The sequence below is a fragment of the Xenopus tropicalis genome, chromosome 3 (assembly GCF_000004195.4).
Source record: "Xenopus tropicalis strain Nigerian chromosome 3, UCB_Xtro_10.0, whole genome shotgun sequence".
NCBI lineage: Eukaryota > Metazoa > Chordata > Amphibia > Anura > Pipidae > Xenopus > Xenopus tropicalis.
This window is the reverse complement of record NC_030679.2, coordinates 127,252,925-127,273,328: the sequence shown is the minus strand read 5'-3', so window position 1 is coordinate 127,273,328 and position 20,404 is coordinate 127,252,925. Positions and strand designations below refer to the sequence as shown.

Genomic DNA, 20,404 nt, shown 5'->3' with positions numbered 1-20,404 from the left:
ATCTAGAAAACAGGGTGCTCACAATAATATGTGCATCATGGTTAACATTGCTGCCTTGCAGACCTGGGGTCCTAGGTTCAATTCCATCCAGGGCTTAATCTACAAGCAGTTTATATATATTAGGGATGCACTGAATCCACTATTTTGGGATCCGGTTGAATCCTTTGTGAAAGATTCCCAAACCGAATCCTGGATTTGGTGCATCCCTAGTTTATTTGTACTGTGGTTTCCTCCCACACTCCAAAAACACACACAGGCATGTATATTGGCTTCTGTTAAAACTACCCACAGTGTGTGAGAGTATGTGTGTATGTAAGAGAGTGTGTGTGTGTGTGTGTGTGTGTGTGTGTGTGTGTGTGTGTGTGTGAGAGAGTGTGTGTGTGTGTGTGAGAGAGAGTGTGTGTGTGTGTGTGTGAGAGAGAGTGTGTGTGTGTGACTGGGACCCTAGATTGTATAGAAAGGATTGATAGGAAGTGATGCTGAATATGTTGCTGCTATATAAATAAAGGATAATCATATAATTCAGTCATTACCAAGTGGAGGACTGTCGCATACAGAGAGCCACCTTGTGGCACACAGGGGAAATTACAGCCCCCCCAAAAGAAAACTGCATAGTGGGAACAGAAGTTTGTCATTACTACCAACAAATGGTAAATGTGCAGTGTCAGCGACCCGATATAAACACACTCTGCAAAGCAATCAGAGCCACGGCACTCGGTGACGTAGTAAAAACAGCTTTTATTGATGCTCCAAAGCTCAAGTCTTCCAATGGTAGCAGCACGGATAAAATACACATGAATGTCAGAACCTCGAGGCCCAAGGGAGGGCGCTACTCTTGCATGGCACAGAGGGGTTGGCACACTGCCCACTTACACAAGAGCTACAATTCTTTCATTAAACACACACACACACATATATATCATTTCAAGTTACATTCAGGTATTTGTGCGTATTAGACACAAGCAGCATTACATGATTGCAAACAGGAAGTGACATCATAAAGGCGATCAGTTTAAAAGGTAATTACATCACTCTCACTCACTGTCAAATACCCCCCCCCCCCCCCTTGTCCTTGTAAAATCAACCAGCCAAGTCCTTAGTATTCTATACTGTACATATCCAGGCCAACTGTAAACATATCTGACGCAAGGCACTTTTACAGCTGAACAATAAAAATCACACACCCCAACCCCTTTCTAAACTGAGGATCCATGGTTTTAACTGGAATATTGGAAAAATGACCAAAGTCTGTCCTCCATTTACTTCCACTTAAATGTATAGCTGATGTGGTGTATTGTGTACAGGAACATCCTGTGTATTGAAATTTACATGAATGGGGCTGCCATACGGATTGCTTCCACAGAGGCGGTAATATATAAACGCCACCTAGCTGCCAAAATAACAGCTGCAGTGCTGCACATACATGCAACTTCCCCTTTAAGATTATTAGATAAGTGCAGTGCATGACCAGTATCAGAGGATAACATAAAAAAAAAATGTGATTTTTTTTTTTCCCCATTAGCACAATGCATTTTCAGACCACAAGGGGGCATTATCTTGGTTGGAAATAGAAAAACGTGTCCTTAAAAAAGAGCGCAAAAATGTTCTCTCTTTATATAAAATTATACATAATTGATTTATAAGAATTAAAATTGATTCAAAGGGGGAGACACTATAGATATATATACTGTATTTTAGTATACCCTCCCCTTTAGCTATAATCGCTATACACATATTAGCATAGGCTTTTTGATGAGAGTCTAGAGCTCTTCCAGTTGCTAAAGGCTAGCAGTCCCCCCCCCCCCCACTGATGAGCTGTTTGGAGGTGCGGGGTGCTGCTTTAAAGATTTTTTTTTAGCACAAGTTGCACTTGTGGCACTGTCCTGTTGCACACAATGGAAAAGAACCTCTCTTAAAAGTGGCCTAAAGCCGAACTGCAAGTGACAAAACTAATCTGGTAACTGGAATAAGGTTTCAGCCAGCACAATAACAGGCTCCTCATGTGAATCAGCTGTAAGGGCCTGCAAGATATAGGCAATCACAGATATAAGCCTTGCTATCCAGAATGCGCAGGACCTGGGGTTTTCTGGATAAGGGATCTTTCTGTAATTTGGATCTCCAAATCTACTAAAAAATCATTTAAACATTAAGTAAACCCAATAGAATTGTTTTGCCTCCAATAAGGATTAATTATATCTTACTTGGTTCAAAGTACAGGTATGGGACCCGTTATCCAGAATGCTAGAGACCTGGGGTTTTCCGGATAAGGGGTCTTTCCGTAATTCGGCTCTCCTACCTTTAGTCTGCTAATACAATTATTTAAACATTAATGGGAAAATGGCCTTTCCGGATAATGGGTTTCTGGATAAGGGATCCGATACCTGTACAAGGCAATGTTTTATTATTAGAGAGAGAAAAAAAGTGAATTATTGGATTAAAATTGAGTCTATGGGAAATGACCTTTCCGGATAATGGGTTTCTGGATAAGGGATCCGATACCTGTACAAGGCAATGTTTTATTATTAGAGAAAAAAAAAAGTGAATTATTGGATTAAAATTGAGTCTATGGGAAATTACCTTTCCGGATAATGGGTTTCTGGATAAGGGGTCTGATACCTGTACAAGGTACTGTTTTATTACTACAGAGATTAAAATGGAGTCTATGAGAGATGGCCTTTCTGTAATTCCAGATAAGAGATCCTATACCTGTACCAGGAAACAAGAAATAAAATGTTGCATAAAATCACGAGATGATTAATAAAATAATTATAAAGGAACTAAAAATCAGCAGAATCTAGGGTTGCCACCTCTGCTGGCATTTGTAGCCGGGAAGGGGGCAGGCAGTGATGTCACGGGGGGGGCGGGGAAGAGGGAGGGCTGTGATGGTGTGGGGGCAGAGAAGAGGTGGGGCCATGACACCACTGGGCGGAGCTATGATGCGCGTCAGTCTCAGTGAGTTGTGCTCGGTTTTCCTGATTTGGAATACCAGGCAGGAGGTTTGGAACTGGACAGCCCTTCCGAAAGCCGGGCTGTCCTCGTCAAAACCAGAATGCTCCAGGAATCAAACGTTTAGTGAAATACCTTGACACTTTTTGCAGCTGACATCAAAGAGTCACATCAAGAGTGAAATTCCACCACTTTCTAATCATTTCCATGGGATTTTTGGGGACATATTTATTGACGGTTGAAAGTTAGAGTTCAGCTATTGATAACTAAACCTTTAAAAATCCCAAAGAAATGACTAGAGTGGTGCAATCATTGAAGCGAGCTCTGATGTCACTCTGATAAATAGGCCCCAGGGGTTACCCATCATATCATACATATGGGGTATTTAAAGAGGTCACGGTGACACATGGGCAGATCCCCATGAATCTGTGCCCCGCCATAGTTAAATGTAATGGTTTTCAAGCTTCATTACCCCAGTATGCAGGTGCATCTAATCCCTAAGAAAAGATTAAGGATTCCATCCTAGAGCAGTGAGACCCCCCAAGCTGTTGATGAACTACAACTCCCTTCAACTGAATGCTGGATGTGCCTGTACAGCAACACAAGTTGTGACCAAGTACTCAGTATGGCAGCAGAAAGTGAAACACAGCAAGGATAATAGGAATGTTCCACGTATGCATACAAATATGTACATCTCCCCCCTCCCTGTGTGCTATTCTCGTGTTATACTTGGAATTGTATTCAACACAAACATGCAGCAACAGGCTCCGCTCTCACTATATACAAACCCCTTAGAAATAAAGGCCAATAGCTGCCAAGTGTTATACAAGCTGTGCAGTTGTGCAAAGGTGAAACTGGCACTTAGTTCTTTGGCAACAGACATAATGGAGATCAGAACTGTGCAACTGGAACCTACAGGCCCCCCCTCCCCAGCCTGCCCATAAGCTTCTTCCCCTTCCTCAATGACTTTATTTTTTATATGATCCAGCCAGAGAAAACAAAGACCCACAGAATAAGTTGCGTGCAACTAGGCCATCTATGACATACTCAAAGTTAAATGTGAACTTCCCCTTTAATGGAGGTCTAGGGGGAAAGGTGTAATTACAACCTTCTCTAGAGTTCCTTCTTTAATGGCCCAATAGCATATAAACAGGTCCATAGGAACCTGGGTGTAAAGTCAGCAGGCCACTTTGTTAAGGGCCACTAAGTGCACAGTTTCACTGCACTGCCTATAGATGATACTGGCCAATCACTATTAGCCCTATTTACTCAGCTTATTGTTATGGAGGTTCTTTTCACACTGAAAATGTCACTAGGCAAAACTGGATGAACTGGCTCTGCCAAGATCATTTACAAAATCCACCACTGGTCATTATGACGTGGCTTTATGGGAAAAGCAGCTACCTGCAATACATAGGTCTTACTGCTCTGGTTTCCTGTTTGTGGGCTGAATCCAGTCCACTGTTCAGTCAAGGGGCTGTACAGATGGATTGTTCCAAATTAGCTTGCTTTTTACAAGAAGCCATACATTGAATGCAAGAAGTGTAGCTGTGGGTGCCAATGCCCTGTCAGAAAGAAGTGCACCCAATCCCTTACATCAACAATGAATGAAGGTGCAGCAGCACCACTAGTGATATCACTGCCTTCTAAACCTGAAAATGTCCCCTTTGCTGTTTAGTATGGGCCTGTATAATACCATTTAATAGAGGGACATTTCTTCCTACAATAGTAATATGACAAGCGCCATAGACATACACCAATATACAAACACCAAACCCATACAGAGGAGCAGTCATTTAATTCCCCCAGTAAACTGTAGAAAAACAACACAATGTTTTACCCTCCATGGGATCCTTCCTCATCTAAAAGTCATGGAAAAAATCCTTACTGGCCCTACTGGTCCCACAAATAGGAATGTGGCTGGAGGGTTAATGTATCATATTTTGCCTAGAGAGTGGGATAGGGGGCGCTGTAGTCAGCAGCAACACAGTTATAAACATTAAGAGTTGGCCTACAAAGTGAAAAGAGGCACTGATTAAAAAAGTTCCCAAATGTCTCTGCTTTAAATAATAACCACGTAACTTCCATATACTTTGCTGCATACTGCTCCCGCACGGGCACCCACACTCCTACTACTAATCTAACAGGGACTCCAGCTTTCAAGCAAAGAGTCCCTGACCCCGGCAACCAAAAAATTTTCTCTGTGGGGCCCCAACTTCTCCTATACATCTTCTGAATTAAAATGGCGGGTATGTGTGCCGCATCAACGAGCCGATATGATCCCGATCCAATGGGAAAAGCAAACCTGCCCGATCAAGATCTTGCCAAACTTAGGTAAAAGGTAATTAGTAGCTGAAATCAGCCTATGTATGGCCACCTTTCCTTCCCTAAATTTGCTATTTGTCAATATTTTTGCATTCTATCAAACCTACTGAAATACTGTGTGCAATGAACCACCCATCTTATTAATGCTGTTACTTGCCAGCCCCGAAAGAACAAATCCTTCACGCTTGTGTCATAGTGGTTGCCATTTTTTGGCCAGTAGTGGGAGCTCACAGTGCACAAGACCAGGACACCAGTAAAAAATCCAGCGGGCCCCGTGACCCCAGGCCCGCTCCCCCCCCCCAGTAAGTGCGGGTGCTGCCACAAGGAGGAAATGCAGTATGGAGTGGGCGGGAGTAGAACACGAAAGTGTAGCAGCTTGCAACTGGGGTGGAGGGCCCCATGGCAGCAGCCCCTTAACACCCCAGTCCAAAACTAGACCTGAATCCCCCCAAAGCAGTACAAGGAACAAGCATAGATAAATTCACTCAAGCAATGGTCCAAGCTAGAGCACACTGACAAGTAGGAAACCTTGAACTTAAAAAAGCAAAAGTAATGCAGGTGCTAATGTCCTAATACACAGGTAACTGGAATATAAGGCAGAAGGAATGAATAAAAAAAGACCTTTCCTGCATGATGGAATCCGTTTCAAAGCCCAATACATATGACAATAAAAGGCATATAAAATATAGAAGAAAGCCGTCTCTGTAAATTCTATACTCTGTCCCTTCATACAGACTCAAGTCTTGCTGAAAAAGAGATACAGACATGTTAATATAAAATCTATTTGTTCTATAATAATAATAATAATTTATAAATCGATTTAATGTGCACATTTCAAATTTTTAGAAAAACTATTAAAATATTAAATAAGGAAAATATAAAGGAAAGGCCCCTGTGACCTTTCCAAATCTCTCTCTTTCTCTCGCTGTATAAATCTATGCTGATAGAGCAGAACACTGCAGAGTACCAACAAGGCAATGCTGATCTCTATAGGTGCAACTTGTTTCCATTTCTCCCAATGTCAGACTAAATACATATGCCTTCATTCTGAGCAGAGCACAGGCAGTCGCCCATAGCACCCCCAACAGTCATTCTGAGCAGAGCACAGGCAGTCGCCCATAGCACCCCCAACAGTCGAGGATTAATTCCACATTCTTCCTCTAGAGCAGGGGTGGAAGGTGCCCAGAAACAGCGTGGATTTGCACATGTCCCTGCTGAAGTCGGTTAAACATTCACTTAATTGTGAAGTTTCCTGAAGAGCTTGCACCGATGCCTTCCATTGGGCCCAGCTCAAGGCTGATAGCCAGAGCATGACAATGCTAGCGAAGGAGGTCATCACACTGGATGAAGCATCCTCATTTACACCTTCTCCTAAGAACGCAGCTTGGTGGCCACAGGCTCAGTGGCTGGAAGCTGGATTATTACGCTTGGTGAGAAAGTACTTGAAGAATTCATACACAGACCAGGCTATAGCTGTAGAAGGCATTTGGTAGATGACTCGGGCCTGGACTCCTCTGAAGAAACCTGCCACCCCGCCTAGCTGGTAGACTGTCCGGAAGGTATTAACCATGCCAGAGAGGTGCCCGCTGATATTGACAGAACTGAGGACTGTGTTCTCCTGCGTGTTGAGCAATGTCTTACACACGTCGAGAGGAGTGGTGGCTGCTGCGGCCACAGCCCCAGCAATGGCTCCGGAGACTATGTGGGAGCCGGGGTGGTACTGGCGCTGGGGATTTAGCTGCTCTTGAGTGAACTCGTATGTAATGAAGTGGATGGCCTGGAAGGGGATGTTCATGAAGAGCTGTGTGGAATAGCTTCGGTAGAAGGCACCTATTCCTTCCGTCCTGCTGACGCTCTGGATGCAGTGCAGCATGCTCCTGTAGGGGGAGTTGTACATCTGCATCCGCTGCTTGACCACTGAGGAAAAATGGAAAAGACCTAATTATATTACAGACATTAGCCCACATTCGGATAAAGCTTGAAGGCTGGCCATACACGCACCAATGATATTCGGTGCATGTATGGCTGCTCGATGAGGCTACTGATATCGCAAAAGGCTGCGGATATCGGTCAACTTGTCGATCGGCCTAGTTAACAGATTTTGATCGGTCGACATTGAAGGTGTCCGAGCAAAATCTACGTTCAAAGATAAAACGGCAGAAGGAGGTAGAATTTTTATTGTTTCTACCTCCATATTCAGCCCTGAACGTCAGTATGTGTATGGGCACCTTAAGGCTTCAGATGTACAAAACACTCAATTGCCCCTGTTACTGTTTAGAATATCAGGCAACACCCTTGCTAATTTCTGCATGGTTTAGTCATATCAGTTTAAATAAATTATTTACATTTAGTTTCTTGCTGAGTAAAACAAGGATATTTCATGTTTTAGATATTCATTTAGATTGTAAGCTCTAAAGGGCAGACATCATCCTCTTGTCTTTTTGACACTAACCTCCATATGTAATAAAAAGGCACTACGTTTGCCCAGGAGCAGTAAGCCATAGCAACCAATACATTTGCTTTTAAACAGGTGACCAGTAAATACAGCCTGCTGATTAGTTGCTATGGGTTAAGGTGGCCATACACGCACCGATATTATCGTACGAAACCTCGTTTCGTACGATAATCGGTGCGTGTATGGCATGTCGGCGAGTCGACCGTTATCGCAGGAAGCTGCTGATATCGGACGACTCGCCGATCGGACCAGTTTGAAAATTTTGATCTGGCGCCATAGAAGGCGCCTGACCAAAATTCTCCCTTCAGAGCTGAATCGGCAGAAGGAGGTAGAAATCCTATTGTTTCTACCTCCTTACCTGCCGATTCAGCCCTGAATGGTGTGTGGCGGATCTTACGATGTTTCGTGCGACCGATGGTCGTACGAAACATCGTCAGATCGCCACGTGTATGGCCACCTTTATTGCTCCTGGGCAAATTTAGTGCATGTTATTACATAAACCACTTAGTTCTAAGGAATCTTTAATGCAACTGTACTTTGTATTTATTATCGTCTTTTGTATTTATTCTATATATCTTATTTCTATTATTGTAATGACCCTGTTTGTTCTATTAATTTATTGTTCTGCTATACAGTGTTGTGTACTTAAATAGCATATCGTATATTAATAAAAATATACATACATGTGCCTTATTCAAAATGTGTTGCTCCCTAAACACAAGATTTTAACACAATGGGTATATGACCAGTAGAGGGAGAAGCTTTTCTGAAGTCCATAAAAGGTATTTGTTTGTTGTTACCATTGTAAGATGATAGGGAGAAAGTAACTTACACCTTCACATATTTGACTAAACCTGAATATAAAAGAGAAAGTATTTCCTGCTAGCAAATATACTTATATTTAGCATAGTTTGTCCGTGCCTACCTAACAGCAAGGTTGGGTTTTCACTACTGCACAAACATTAGTATATTTCATTGCTCTTTACTAGAAACTAATGTTGTACTGATGAAAGGGATTGTTCACCTTTAAAGGAACAGTAACACCAAAAAATAAAAGTGTATAAAACTAATTACAATATAATGTACTGCTGCCCTGCGATGGTACAACTGGTGTGTTTGCCTCAGAAAGACTACTATAGGTTTATATAAATAAGCTGCTGTGTAGCCATGGGGGCAGTCACTGAAAGTAGAAAAGGCACAGGCAGATAACAGATAAACCCCCATTATATTCTACAGAGTTTATCTGTTATCTGCTATGTACCCTGTGCCTTTTCTCCTTTCTTCCAGCTTGAATGGCTGCCCCCGGGGCTACAGAGCAGCTTATTTATATAAAACTATAGTAGGGTTTCTGTAGCAAACACCCCAGCTGTACCAGTGCAGGAATGGCTGCCCCCAGGGCTACACAGCGGGGTATTTATATAAACTATAGTAGGGTTTCTGTAGCAAACACCCCAGCTGTACCAGTGCAGGAATGGCTGCCCCCGGGGCTACACAGCAGGGTATTTATATAAACTATAGTAGGGTTTCTGTAGCAAACACCCCAGCCGTACCAGCGCAGGAATGGCTGCCCCTGGGGCTACACAGCGGGATATTTATATCAACTATAGTAGGGTTTCTGTAGCAAACACCCCAGCTGTACCAGTGCAGGAATGGCTGCCCCTGGGGCTACACAGCGGGGTATTTATATAAACTATAGTAGGGTTTCTGTAGCAAACACCCCAGCTGTACCAGTGCAGGAATGGCTGCCCCTGGGGCTACACAGCGGGGTATTTATATAAACTATAGTAGGGTTTCTGTAGCAAACACCCCAGCTGTACCAGTGCAGGAATGGCTGCCCCCGGGGCTACACGGCAGGATGTTTATATAAACTATAGTAGAGTTTCTGTAGCAAACACCCCAGCTGTACCAGTGCAGGAATGGCTGCCCCCGGGGCTACACGGCAGGGTGTTTATATAAACTATAGTAGAGTTTCTGTAGCAAACACCCCAGCTGTACCAGTGCAGGAATGGCTGCCCCCGGGGCTACACGGCAGGGTGTTTATATAAACTATAGTAGAGTTTCTGTAGCAAACACCCCAGCTGTACCAGTGCAGGAATGGCTGCCCCCGGGGCTACACGGCAGGGTGTTTATATAAACTATAGTAGGGTTTCTGTAGCAAACACCCCAGCTGTACCAGTGCAGGAATGGCTGCCCCCGGGGCTACACGGCAGGGTATTTATATAAACTATAGTATGGTTTCTGTAGCAAACACCCCAGCTGTACCAGTGCAGGGCAACAGTACATTATATTTTAATTAGATCAATTAATTACACTTTCATTTTTTGGTGTTACAGTTCCTTTAAGTTAACTTTTAGTATGATGTAAAGATATTCTGAGACAGTTTGTAATTAGTCTTCATTCTTTTGTGTTTTTTTTAATGGTTTCACTTTTTGTTGAGCAACTCTCCAGTTTGGAATTTCAGCATTATCTAGTTGCTAGTTTTTGTTTGGCTGCTGGAGTCAGTGACCCCTACTTGAAAGTCAGAAAGGGCCAGCATGCTTTAGAACCCTTGATGATTGTCCTACTGCAGAAGTCAAACAGATATAGCAGAGCTCTGGATACAGATATTACATCATGTATAAAGAAAGCCAGTAAACAACAAGCTTAGTGCCACAAGGCAATTAACTGAATGTAGAAGTACCTTCTGCTGGATTCATGACTGCATCGTGTAACAGCGTTGCCAAACTTCCTGCCACCCCTGCAGATAAACAAAAGAAAAGAAAGCAAATTGGTTAAATGTTACTTATTTGGAGAACTAATGTGCAATAACCCTCTAGAGACCAATATGGAAGCACAAAATCCTGCCCCCTGCTGACTGTGCAGACTCACGCACTGACCAGTACAGGTAATAGGGCTATGACACTGCCCCCTATAACATATGACAGACTACAGAACTTTCTGTGCGTATGCTGCTTATCTCAGGATCAGCTTCTAGAACCCAGACAAGTGCTAAATACTAGATAAAAAAGGCTTTACAGTCAATGGTGAGTGGAAGGGTATTTTCTGCAATTTCTCCACCAGCTGAATTACCCCAGCACAGAAAAACAACTGTGTGCCATTAGCCTTAGGATTATACAGGAAGATACATATCTACTATGTAAAGTGTGCATCGCCATGGCACAGGGATGTTCTACAGTGTCATTTAATTGGATAGAACACAGAAGGTTAAAGAAATTCTGAGACAGTGAGACAGATAGGAGAAGGGATGAGGTATGTCTGACTTTTCAAGAGATTATCTGACTCATAAACATGACCGTGTATTTATTATAAACATTACTTAAGAATGTCACTCTGCCCTCTTGTATTTCCAATTCTTGCGAAATAAATGTGAATTTAGACACTTTAGGTAAGAGTTTAATGCTGCTCAATGAGAGACTTGTTCCACCATGCATGTAAATCAGTAGGAACAGTTACCATTGGCCACATGGCTGTTCCCAGCATGGTTGATCATTCCCCCTACAGTGGTCTTCATCTTCTCATAGCAGGCAAAATACAAGGCGTGGGCGGGGCCAGCCCCCAGCATCGTCACATTGATCCCCCGCAAAGGCGTAAACAGTCCCTCGGTGCGGATGATCCTTTTGAGGGCCTCGGTAACCCCTCTGTACTGGGCTTTAGGGTCGGGCTGCAGGCTTTGCATTCGCGTCTAGGAGAGACAAGAGAGTGCATTAATAATGTTTTGTCCTAAACTGTGCACTTATTTTGCCTTAACGGAGTCATTATCCTTAGCCAGCACCCCTAGTGGTCAAAACAGACTTCACTGCATGACTGAATACAATAGAATATGCCTATGCCATTATGAATGGCTGAATATTTCTGTGTAGCACTGTGTCCTGTCAGGCTAATCAGCTGCACTCTCTATCTCGCCTGTGCGTTGAAGGGAAAATGAATAGAAGATAATGACATCTCGCTGCACATTTCATTCTTCCAGACCTGCTCCGCACATGATGGGACATACTGTACTGATCTGCGGCATGTTTGATGCGCTCAGTCAACGGTCTATGATTCTGTAAAATCAATTGTGCATAAAACCTTACTCCATAAATCATTCCTGCAATTCCCCTAACTTGGCACCTAACACAAAACAGAAAATAAAAACACATTGCTATGCCATTACTGGACTTGCTTTACAGCAGCTATAAATACATTTTCTGTGTGACTATATATTCCAGAACAGGGGGCCAGTTCACGGTCCCTCAGACTGTTGGGGGGCCGGACTATAGTTAGTCCTCAAATTATGGCTCTGCCCCCCGCTGCGTCCTCACTCCTGGCTACTACCAGTCTGCCTCAGCGTGGTCCTCGGCCCCCAGCGCGTCACGTTACACTGGGTGACAATAATGACTCCGAGGCAGACAGGTAGTAGCCAGGGGTGTATAGGAAAATTGCAATGTTTTCTTTTATTGGATACGGCCCCACAAAGTCATTTACCCGGCCCCCGCTGCGTTCTCACCCCTGGCTACTTCCTGTCTGCCTCAACGTCATTAGTGCCACCTGGTATGACGTGACGCGCTGGGGGACAGGTAGTAGCCAGGGGTGGGGACGCAGTGGGGGCCGGAGCCATAGTTTGAGTACTAACTGTAGTCCGGCCCCCCAACAGTCTGAGGGACCGTGAACTGCCTCCCTGTTTAAAAAGTTTGAGGACCCCTGTCCTGGAATATATAGTCACACAGAAAATGTACTTATAGCTGCTGTAAAGTAAGTCCAGCAATGGCAAACAGGCACCTACTGAATCCTGAGGGTGGCCCACGTGGGTGCCCTAGCTACTAATTTGGAAATTAGCAAACAGCACAAGCAGAAAGTACCTGCCAAGGCTTTGCTCAGCGCACTCAGCCAGAAGAGCACAGAATGTGACAGCAGATAAGAGTTGGGTGGCACACCCAGGCTTCCATGTGCAGACGCCCTTACGCTTAACGCTAATTCACTGTGACTTTAATTCCCTACTTACAAGGTCACACATGTACTCATATGCATATGGGGGGAGGCATATATTGCTATGCACATGGAGGGGGCAATTATTGCTATGCACATGGAGGGGGCAATTATTGCTATGCACATGGAGGGGGCAATTATTGCTATGCACATGGAGGGGGCAATTATTGCTATGCACATGGAGGGGGCAATTATTGCTATGCACATGGAGGGGGCAATTATTGCTCTTTTATTCCTATGATCTTACTGTTTTCTTACTGAAAAATGGAGGGTCTCTTGGTGCCCTGCTCCCTAATCCATACAAAAACAAAAGACTGCAGAAAATATTTAACTGGGTATCCATGGCTCATATTGCTGCAATTAATTAATGGTGGGGTCCTCAGCTTGTTTCTGAGCAGGGCCCTGCCGGCAGGCAGTGATGCTCTAATGAATCACAAGGCTCTGTTTGATGGCCTGGTCATGCCCCTGATCTGCCAAACCCCACCCCTGAGCAATTTAAACCCGCTGATTTATTCTCTGGGTGAAAACTGCAGCAAAATATTGTTTTTAGTGTAAGAATGAGTAATAGTAGCAGGGATGTAAACATGGAATACACACTGGGCCGGACATGTTTGTAAGCTGCGTTTGTGTGGGATATTTTGGCATCCACAATGGAGGAAACACTGCATCTGTTGAAGTACAAAAAGAATAACAGATTAAGAGCAGGGGAAAATCGGAGATCCATGATCTCTATAAAAGCCTTCTGCTGAGTGTCTCTATATGGTCATGGAACTCCTTGGTAATTTATAACATCCGTATATTTTACTATAGGGGGTACATTATTCATTATATAATACACAAGTTGCAGTGAGTTATGTGACATCACTAAGCACCAATATTAGCAATGGTGTCACCAAGAACCATTAAGAAGGACATAATTTACGGGATATTGATGGCACTTGTTTATTAGAAGTAAATAAAGGGAGAGCCCCAAGTGCCCTGGGGCAGAAGGAAAGTTCTCTCTAAGTGATTAAACATTATTTCAGAATGTTCACTGGAGTGTTAATTTCTGCTAATGTTTATTCAGCCCTTGATATTTATTCAGACTTGATTTTCATACAAACAATGCTCTTTCCCTGGGGTAAAGCCGCACTCAGACTCAGTATGTATGAAGGTGGGGCTTGTGTGCAGTAAGGCCTAGGTTGGGCAGGAATGCCTTTTGATTGCCACAAGCAGCACCATCACGCAGATTATTGCACAATACAGTGGGTATTACTGCCGACGAGCAGTGACACGGCACTTTTACCGAGTGTAGCAAGCCAAGCAGCCAGGCCGGGCTATTATAGAGCATTTAGCCAGATCAGAGAGCTATCATGTACATACAAAGTGCTGGATTAGCTCTGCTAAGCCTTTTATACTGCAGCTCCCTGACTGCGGAATTCCTGGGGAAGAGTAAACCGCCAGTGCTTTGTGCCACGGGAGGGAAACATGCCAAACTCTTTTACTTTCAAACACACGGTGGTGCCTTTTGTATGTCCCCATAGAGAAACTAGAGAGCAAGGGTGCAGTGTGGGTATCCTTGGCATTTGGGCAGAGAAGGCTCGCCCGTGACAAGCCTGCTGCAGATTGCTGTGCTATTGCCACAGACATGCCATTCTTACACATATGGGATTATCCCAAGGGCAGTGTGCCAGCCTAATACACTAATTTCCACATTTCCCTTTAGCTGTAATGTTTCAGTGATGCTGCCCAAACCCAGTCCCCCCTAGGTCTGGATTGAGATTCAAAATAGGCCCTGGCATTTTAAGTACACGGAGGCCCAAACAGCCCCCACCAGCCCAATAAATAGTGAGTGTCTATGGCATCTTACAGCAGCCCCTCTGGCATTTGCCAAAATCCACAGATTGCCAGTCTGGGCCTGCAACCCCTACAACCTCCTTATACCTGTACATAAGTGGTCAAACACTATTTCAGATTCAGATAGACAGGCTGCTTGTAGGCTTTAGTTGCCTTTTAAAAGCACATTTATAGGAAATAAATGCACAACTTACAATGTTTACAATGAAGAAGAGGTGGAGGTTGGGCATGGGCATATGCCAGGAATAAGGTCTGTAGGGTTGATAACAGAGAAATAATGTATGGGAGGTTCTGTCTATGGAACTATATATCCTTTGAAATTACCTATATTATATATATTAGCAAGTAGTGTCAGTAGCACTCCGTTATATGCATTCTCTAGGCAAGTGTGTGTATAATCAGTGCCAGCGTAGCCTCTCTCCCCTGGAAGCTGCTTCAGTTCACAGCTGTAGGACAGCAGCCAAACAAAACCGCTTTTGTCTCTGCTCCGTGTTGCTCAATGATGTTACAGCAAAATAAAAGACATAAAATCCCACAGAGAGTAGACTCACGATACTACACATTCACATTCCGAAGGCATACATCCACTTAACACAGTGCCTATGAACATCTATGTAGTGGGGAAAGTATCCAACAAACCAGAAGTCTTAGGGGGTCATTGTATAACAGTATGACAGACTATACAAATCATACAATTCTGAGAGATGTAGTTTTGCACCAGCAAGAAGGTTGCCCCCTGCACTAATGTGATTCCTAATTAGGGCTAATGCTGTACTACTGCTATAAATGTGCAGATTTTCAGCATGACAGCTGAGACTACAGCTCCCAGCATCCCCCAGCAGCCAGTTGATAATAAAGATAAACAAAGAATTAGCCATTAGTGTGTGTTTGCTACATGCCAGTAACCTTGTGTAGCACAGTAAGAAAAGCCATACCATCCATGTGCTGGTATCTAAATCCGATCATTGGACTGTTTCTTAACGTTGGTCCAGATGGTGGTGGACTACAACTCCCAGTATTCCCCACCATCTATTTAAAGGTGTAGGGTTGTGGTCCAACAACATGTATGGATTTAAAGTTAAATGCATAGGAAAATGGTACAGGATTGCAGGAGGTACACAATGGAGGGAGGGGTACTTCCTAAAATCCCTGCAAGTTGTTACTTGTTCTTGCAACACAAATTGTATTCTTTTGAAATCTTTATGTTGGAATATGCTGGCTTTTTATGTTAATACCTGTAATAATAAAAGGCATGACAGGAGAAATATTGCTTCACTGTCTCCAAAGAAGCAAAGCACAACCTGTGCCTGCTATTGGCTGCCCTCTCACGTGGCTCTCCTGTTTGGTAATACAGGAAATGAATTCGTTATCTGGAAACCCATTAACCAGAATGCTCCAGAGAATTCTGGATGACAGGTCCCATACCCGTAGTGATAATTCATACTGCATATTTCTTGAGCAACTTAATGGGAGAAAGGCATAGACTGGGATTTAAAATAGGCCCTAGCATTTGAATTGCACCAAACAGCCCCCAACCTAGTGATGAATGGATAAAACAAAGTGGGACACAGATTACCAGTAGGAGTAAATAGCACCATGCTCCTATTCTTGTGGTCTATGAAGAATAAAGCAATGTGACAGCACCCTCTCATACAGAGCTTATAATAGCAAATACTGTGTATAGATGAGGAATATTCCATGCATAGAATGAGCAATGCCTTTATACTGTACCTGGCAGTTTGGTTCATCACAAAACAACGAGCTGCTTATTAACTTACTTTTGAATACACAGATTCTTCCCCCTCTAATATTACACCCGGCACAATGCACTGTACTGAACTACAAAACCCAGCATCGCATGACCAGCTGAAGGCTCTCATTAGTTTAATAACACCTGGGAGATTACAGACTGGCCAATGCACAAATCCAATCAGCACTGAATAATGCAAGTGTACCTCGTCCCAGCTAATAATTATATGTATTATGTAATGAGGCGCTGCTGTAATTGTACCCGCTGTCATTGTTTGCTGCTCTATGCCATTACCTAATTGCCCCACAGCACATGATCCAACTGGCTCATCATTAAAAGTACCTATGAACTATGGGGCAGGCATATGGCATGGGTTCCCAGGGCCCGGTGTTGTATAACTTTGCATCAGTGGCCCCTATGTGCAACACCACAGTTTTCCTCACCATTTGATGCAAGAGGTGCTCTCTGTAATATCATGTTGTAACTTCCCTTTCAGAAAACAATTGTTTAGAAGGCTGCCCAATCAACCAGCTCGGTTTTTCTTCTTACTGTATATATTTATAATTCAAAGGGTAACTAAACACAATTTCACCGGGGAAGCCAATTTGTTAGACACCACTGATGGCTCTAATTACTAACCTGGGTCCCTTTTTTGACTTTCCTAGGGTTCCCTTGCACCGACCAATGAGGTGCTGTAATGGAAACGTACTTCAGGCTTGTACTTGGCCCAGTGCTCCAGGATAGCAAATAACTGCCACTGGAGAGTGCCTAAAAATTGGCATCCATGTGGGGTTTTGTCTTCTTTCAACATTTAATGAGACTGGTAGGTAAAACCTAAAATCAGTTTGGGTGCCAATGTGTTGGACACCCCCTTCCCAATTATCTATAAGCTCACCCCCTAACTGGAACTCCTTTTCATAAAAAAAAAATGCACTGGGCAAGGGTACATTATGCTAAGAATTGTAACACTATTAAAGGAACAGTTCAGTGTAAAAATGAAACTGGGTAAAACAGACAGACTGCGCAAAATAAAAAAATATTTCTAATATAGTTAGTTAGGCAAAACTGTAATCTATAAAGGCTGGTGTGAGCAGATATCTAACATAATAGCCAGAACACTACTTTCAGCTCTCTAACCTCTTAGTTAGTCAGTGACTTTAGGGGGGGCCACATGGGACATAACTGCTCAGTTAGTTTGTGAGCTCACAGGTCAGATTCAAATGCAAACTAGCTAGTTGTGTCCCATATACCTACCCCCCTCCAGTCACTGATTGGTTACTGACTGCTAACAGCTTAGAGAGCTGTAAAGGAGGAGGTATAGTTCTGGTTACTATGTAAGACATCTGCACACTCCAGCCATTATAAATTACATTTTTGCCAGACTAACTATATTAAAAACATTTTTTTATTTTGCACAGTCTATCATTTTGCTCATTTTTATTGTTACACTGAACTGTTCCTTTAAAAGACAAGAAAACCTGAATTGACTTGGGGGGAGGTGCCACTTAGTGATTTTAGCCCTTTACTTCTTACCCTGGGCCAGGCTGTCAAAAAATGCGCTGGCATGGGGTACTTTGTCCTAAGCACTGTACCAGTGTAGGAGGTGAGTAGCTAGAATTATAGAGAGGTACCTAACAAATTGGCACCCCCCCCCCCCAACAGTGGGTTTAGGTTTCATTGTCCTTTAGCACAGCACTGTTGAATGGAAGGGTGAATACATCAAATATATAGACCACATTTAATTAGTGACCAATATAGATGGGAAACATCAGACTTAAGGTGGCCATACACGTTAAGATCCGCTCACTTGGCAAGGTCGCCAAATGAGTAGATCTTCTGCCGATATGCCCACCTACGGGTGGGCAATATCGGGCAAATTCAGACTAATTCGGTTGTTTGGCCCTGGGGCCAAACGATCAAATTAGACCGACGGTAATAGGCACAATCGGTTCAGGGACCACATCAACGAGCCGATGTGGTCACCGAACCAACTACATTTTTTAACCTGCCCGATATCTGGCTGATTTCAGGCCAGATGTCGGTCGGGCAGGTTAGTGCGCCTACACGGGCCGATAAGCTGTCGAATCAGTCTAAGGGACCGTTATCAGCAGCTAGAATCGGCCGTGTATGGCCAGGCAGCCATGGACTTTAATAACCAGCAAAGGGTCAAAAGGAACTGGAAGCATGCAATATACAGCCTATAGCTGCGGCTAAACTACAACTCCCAAAATCCCCTTAAAGCCCAAAGACATGAGGTTATGTTAGTTACCAAAGTAGGACAGTACCTGCAAAGAGATAAGTTTAAGATCTTTGTAAGTACTTAGTAGTGGGGTAAGTACTCTGCCACATGTATGCTGTGCCTGCAGAACGCCATGGCACCTGTCAGTGTATCCCCGCCCCTTTCCGTACAGGAACTCACCTTGACAGAGTCCACTGGATACATTACGGTGTGTTCCAGGATCCCAGCAACCGCCCCTGCCATCATGTGGGTGAGAGGGGAGGCTCCAGGCGGCAGGCTCTCATACTCATCATTATCCCCCGGAGAGGAAGAGATTCCTTCTCGGGCCTCCATGGGGAGCCCAGCACTTCGCAGATCCATGGAGCAGCAATGAAAGGGCTCAGCGCAGGGATAGAAGCCTCCTCACTCCACAAGAGCAGCCCAAGCTGTGCTATCTGACTGAACTCCAGGCATTGCAAGGCAACATGCTGTCCTGAGGGGACGTCATAAGGAAGGCGTGGCTTCTAATGAACCAACCAAGGGCGAGCATGCGAAGGTTATCACATGACACCAAGACTGACAGAGGATTGGGTGGAACTGTGCAAGCAGCAGAGAAAGCTTGTGAAAGAGAATGTCTCTAACATGCCTGTTGCTCTTCACTAACTTTAAAACTGGGGCATTTATACAGTGCCCTGTAGGTTTGCAAAGTATTGCAAACTACAATTCCCATCATCCCCTGAGAGTACGCAACAACTACTGGAGGCTGCAGTTTAGCAACCTCCAGTTTTTTTGCACTAAAAAAACTTGAATTCAAATTATGTTTCAAAAACTCGAACGTCTGGTATTTATTAAGTGCAAGTAATCCCGAAAGCTCAAATGTAAAAATTCTCCATTTAAAATCTTGCAAGTTTTTATAGAAGCCGATGGGAGTTGTGCTAGGCAAAGTTAAGCCACATTTCAAACTTTGGTATGAGAGGTATTCCAGCTTTTTTTATTCAAAAGAGTTTTCCTTATTAATAAATAAGCGAGCATTCAATATGCATGTTCGGTTTAGAAAAATTAGGAGACAATGTTAGTGTCGGACAGTCTTGATATAAAATAGACTAATGGCACACTGATACCCCCCAGAAATGTTGTTTAGCAAATAGTTCCCTGACTGATACACATGGAGCAGTGACAGGCAAACTCCTGTGTTTAACCCTTTGTGCATCTGACTTTTGCACAGAAGTCACCACATTGCTTGTTCTTACACCACGGGCGATGGAATGGCTCGGCCAAGGAAACAACAGCTGCAGTCAGATCTAGTGGTGCACATAAACCTAAGCAGAAATGGACTGAATGACAAGGACAATGTGACTGACTGATCACATTATCCTTTCTATAGCTCAGATATATTGTAGTTGCCATGGAGGGTTCTCGGTAAGAGCTTGTGATCCTTGCCCTCTTGGCCCCAATTCTAGCAGCTCCCTGTTCCTGTTAACCTTAACAACCATTTTGTCCGCCCACAAACCATCCCCTTACGGACACTGCTCCCCCTGCAGTTATATCTAGCAATGAAGTTGGGGGGGAGGCTGAGGACCAGGCCCTGGTGTTTTTAAGTACACAGAGGCCCAACAGCCCCCCATCAGCCCAAAGATTAGTGGCTGTCTATGGCATCTTACAGCCACCCCTCTGGCATTTCCCAGAATCCATAGATTATCAGTCCAGGCCTTCTGGGTACTTGTAGGTCTACAGGGGTCAGACATCACGCCACTGGCATGCCATTTTTAAAAAGCCAGTGTATCTGAAGCTGTATCAGATCTATAAAAGAGCAAGGCCCATCAGAATGGCCTCATAGGGAAACTTTCTTCCCCTTTAAAAACTGGTTTAATAACTGAATGTTAAACTGAGTGACAAAAAAATCAGCTCA

At 43.7% G+C, this 20,404-nt stretch overlaps 1 protein-coding gene across 1 annotated transcript; it reads right to left on the bottom strand.

Annotated features, from left to right (window-relative positions):
• Nucleotides 1-4,725: 4,725 nt before the first annotated feature.
• slc25a37 (solute carrier family 25 (mitochondrial iron transporter), member 37) lies at nt 4,726-19,074 on the bottom strand. Its single transcript, XM_002932551.5, has 4 exons — nt 18,697-19,074; nt 11,180-11,408; nt 10,407-10,463; nt 4,726-7,188 (listed from the first exon to the last, which is right to left on the bottom strand). Exons 1-4 carry the CDS (start codon nt 18,874-18,876, stop codon nt 6,671-6,673), a joined length of 984 nt encoding a protein of 327 aa, XP_002932597.1. The 5' UTR covers nt 18,877-19,074; the 3' UTR covers nt 4,726-6,670.
• Nucleotides 19,075-20,404: the final 1,330 nt, after the last annotated feature.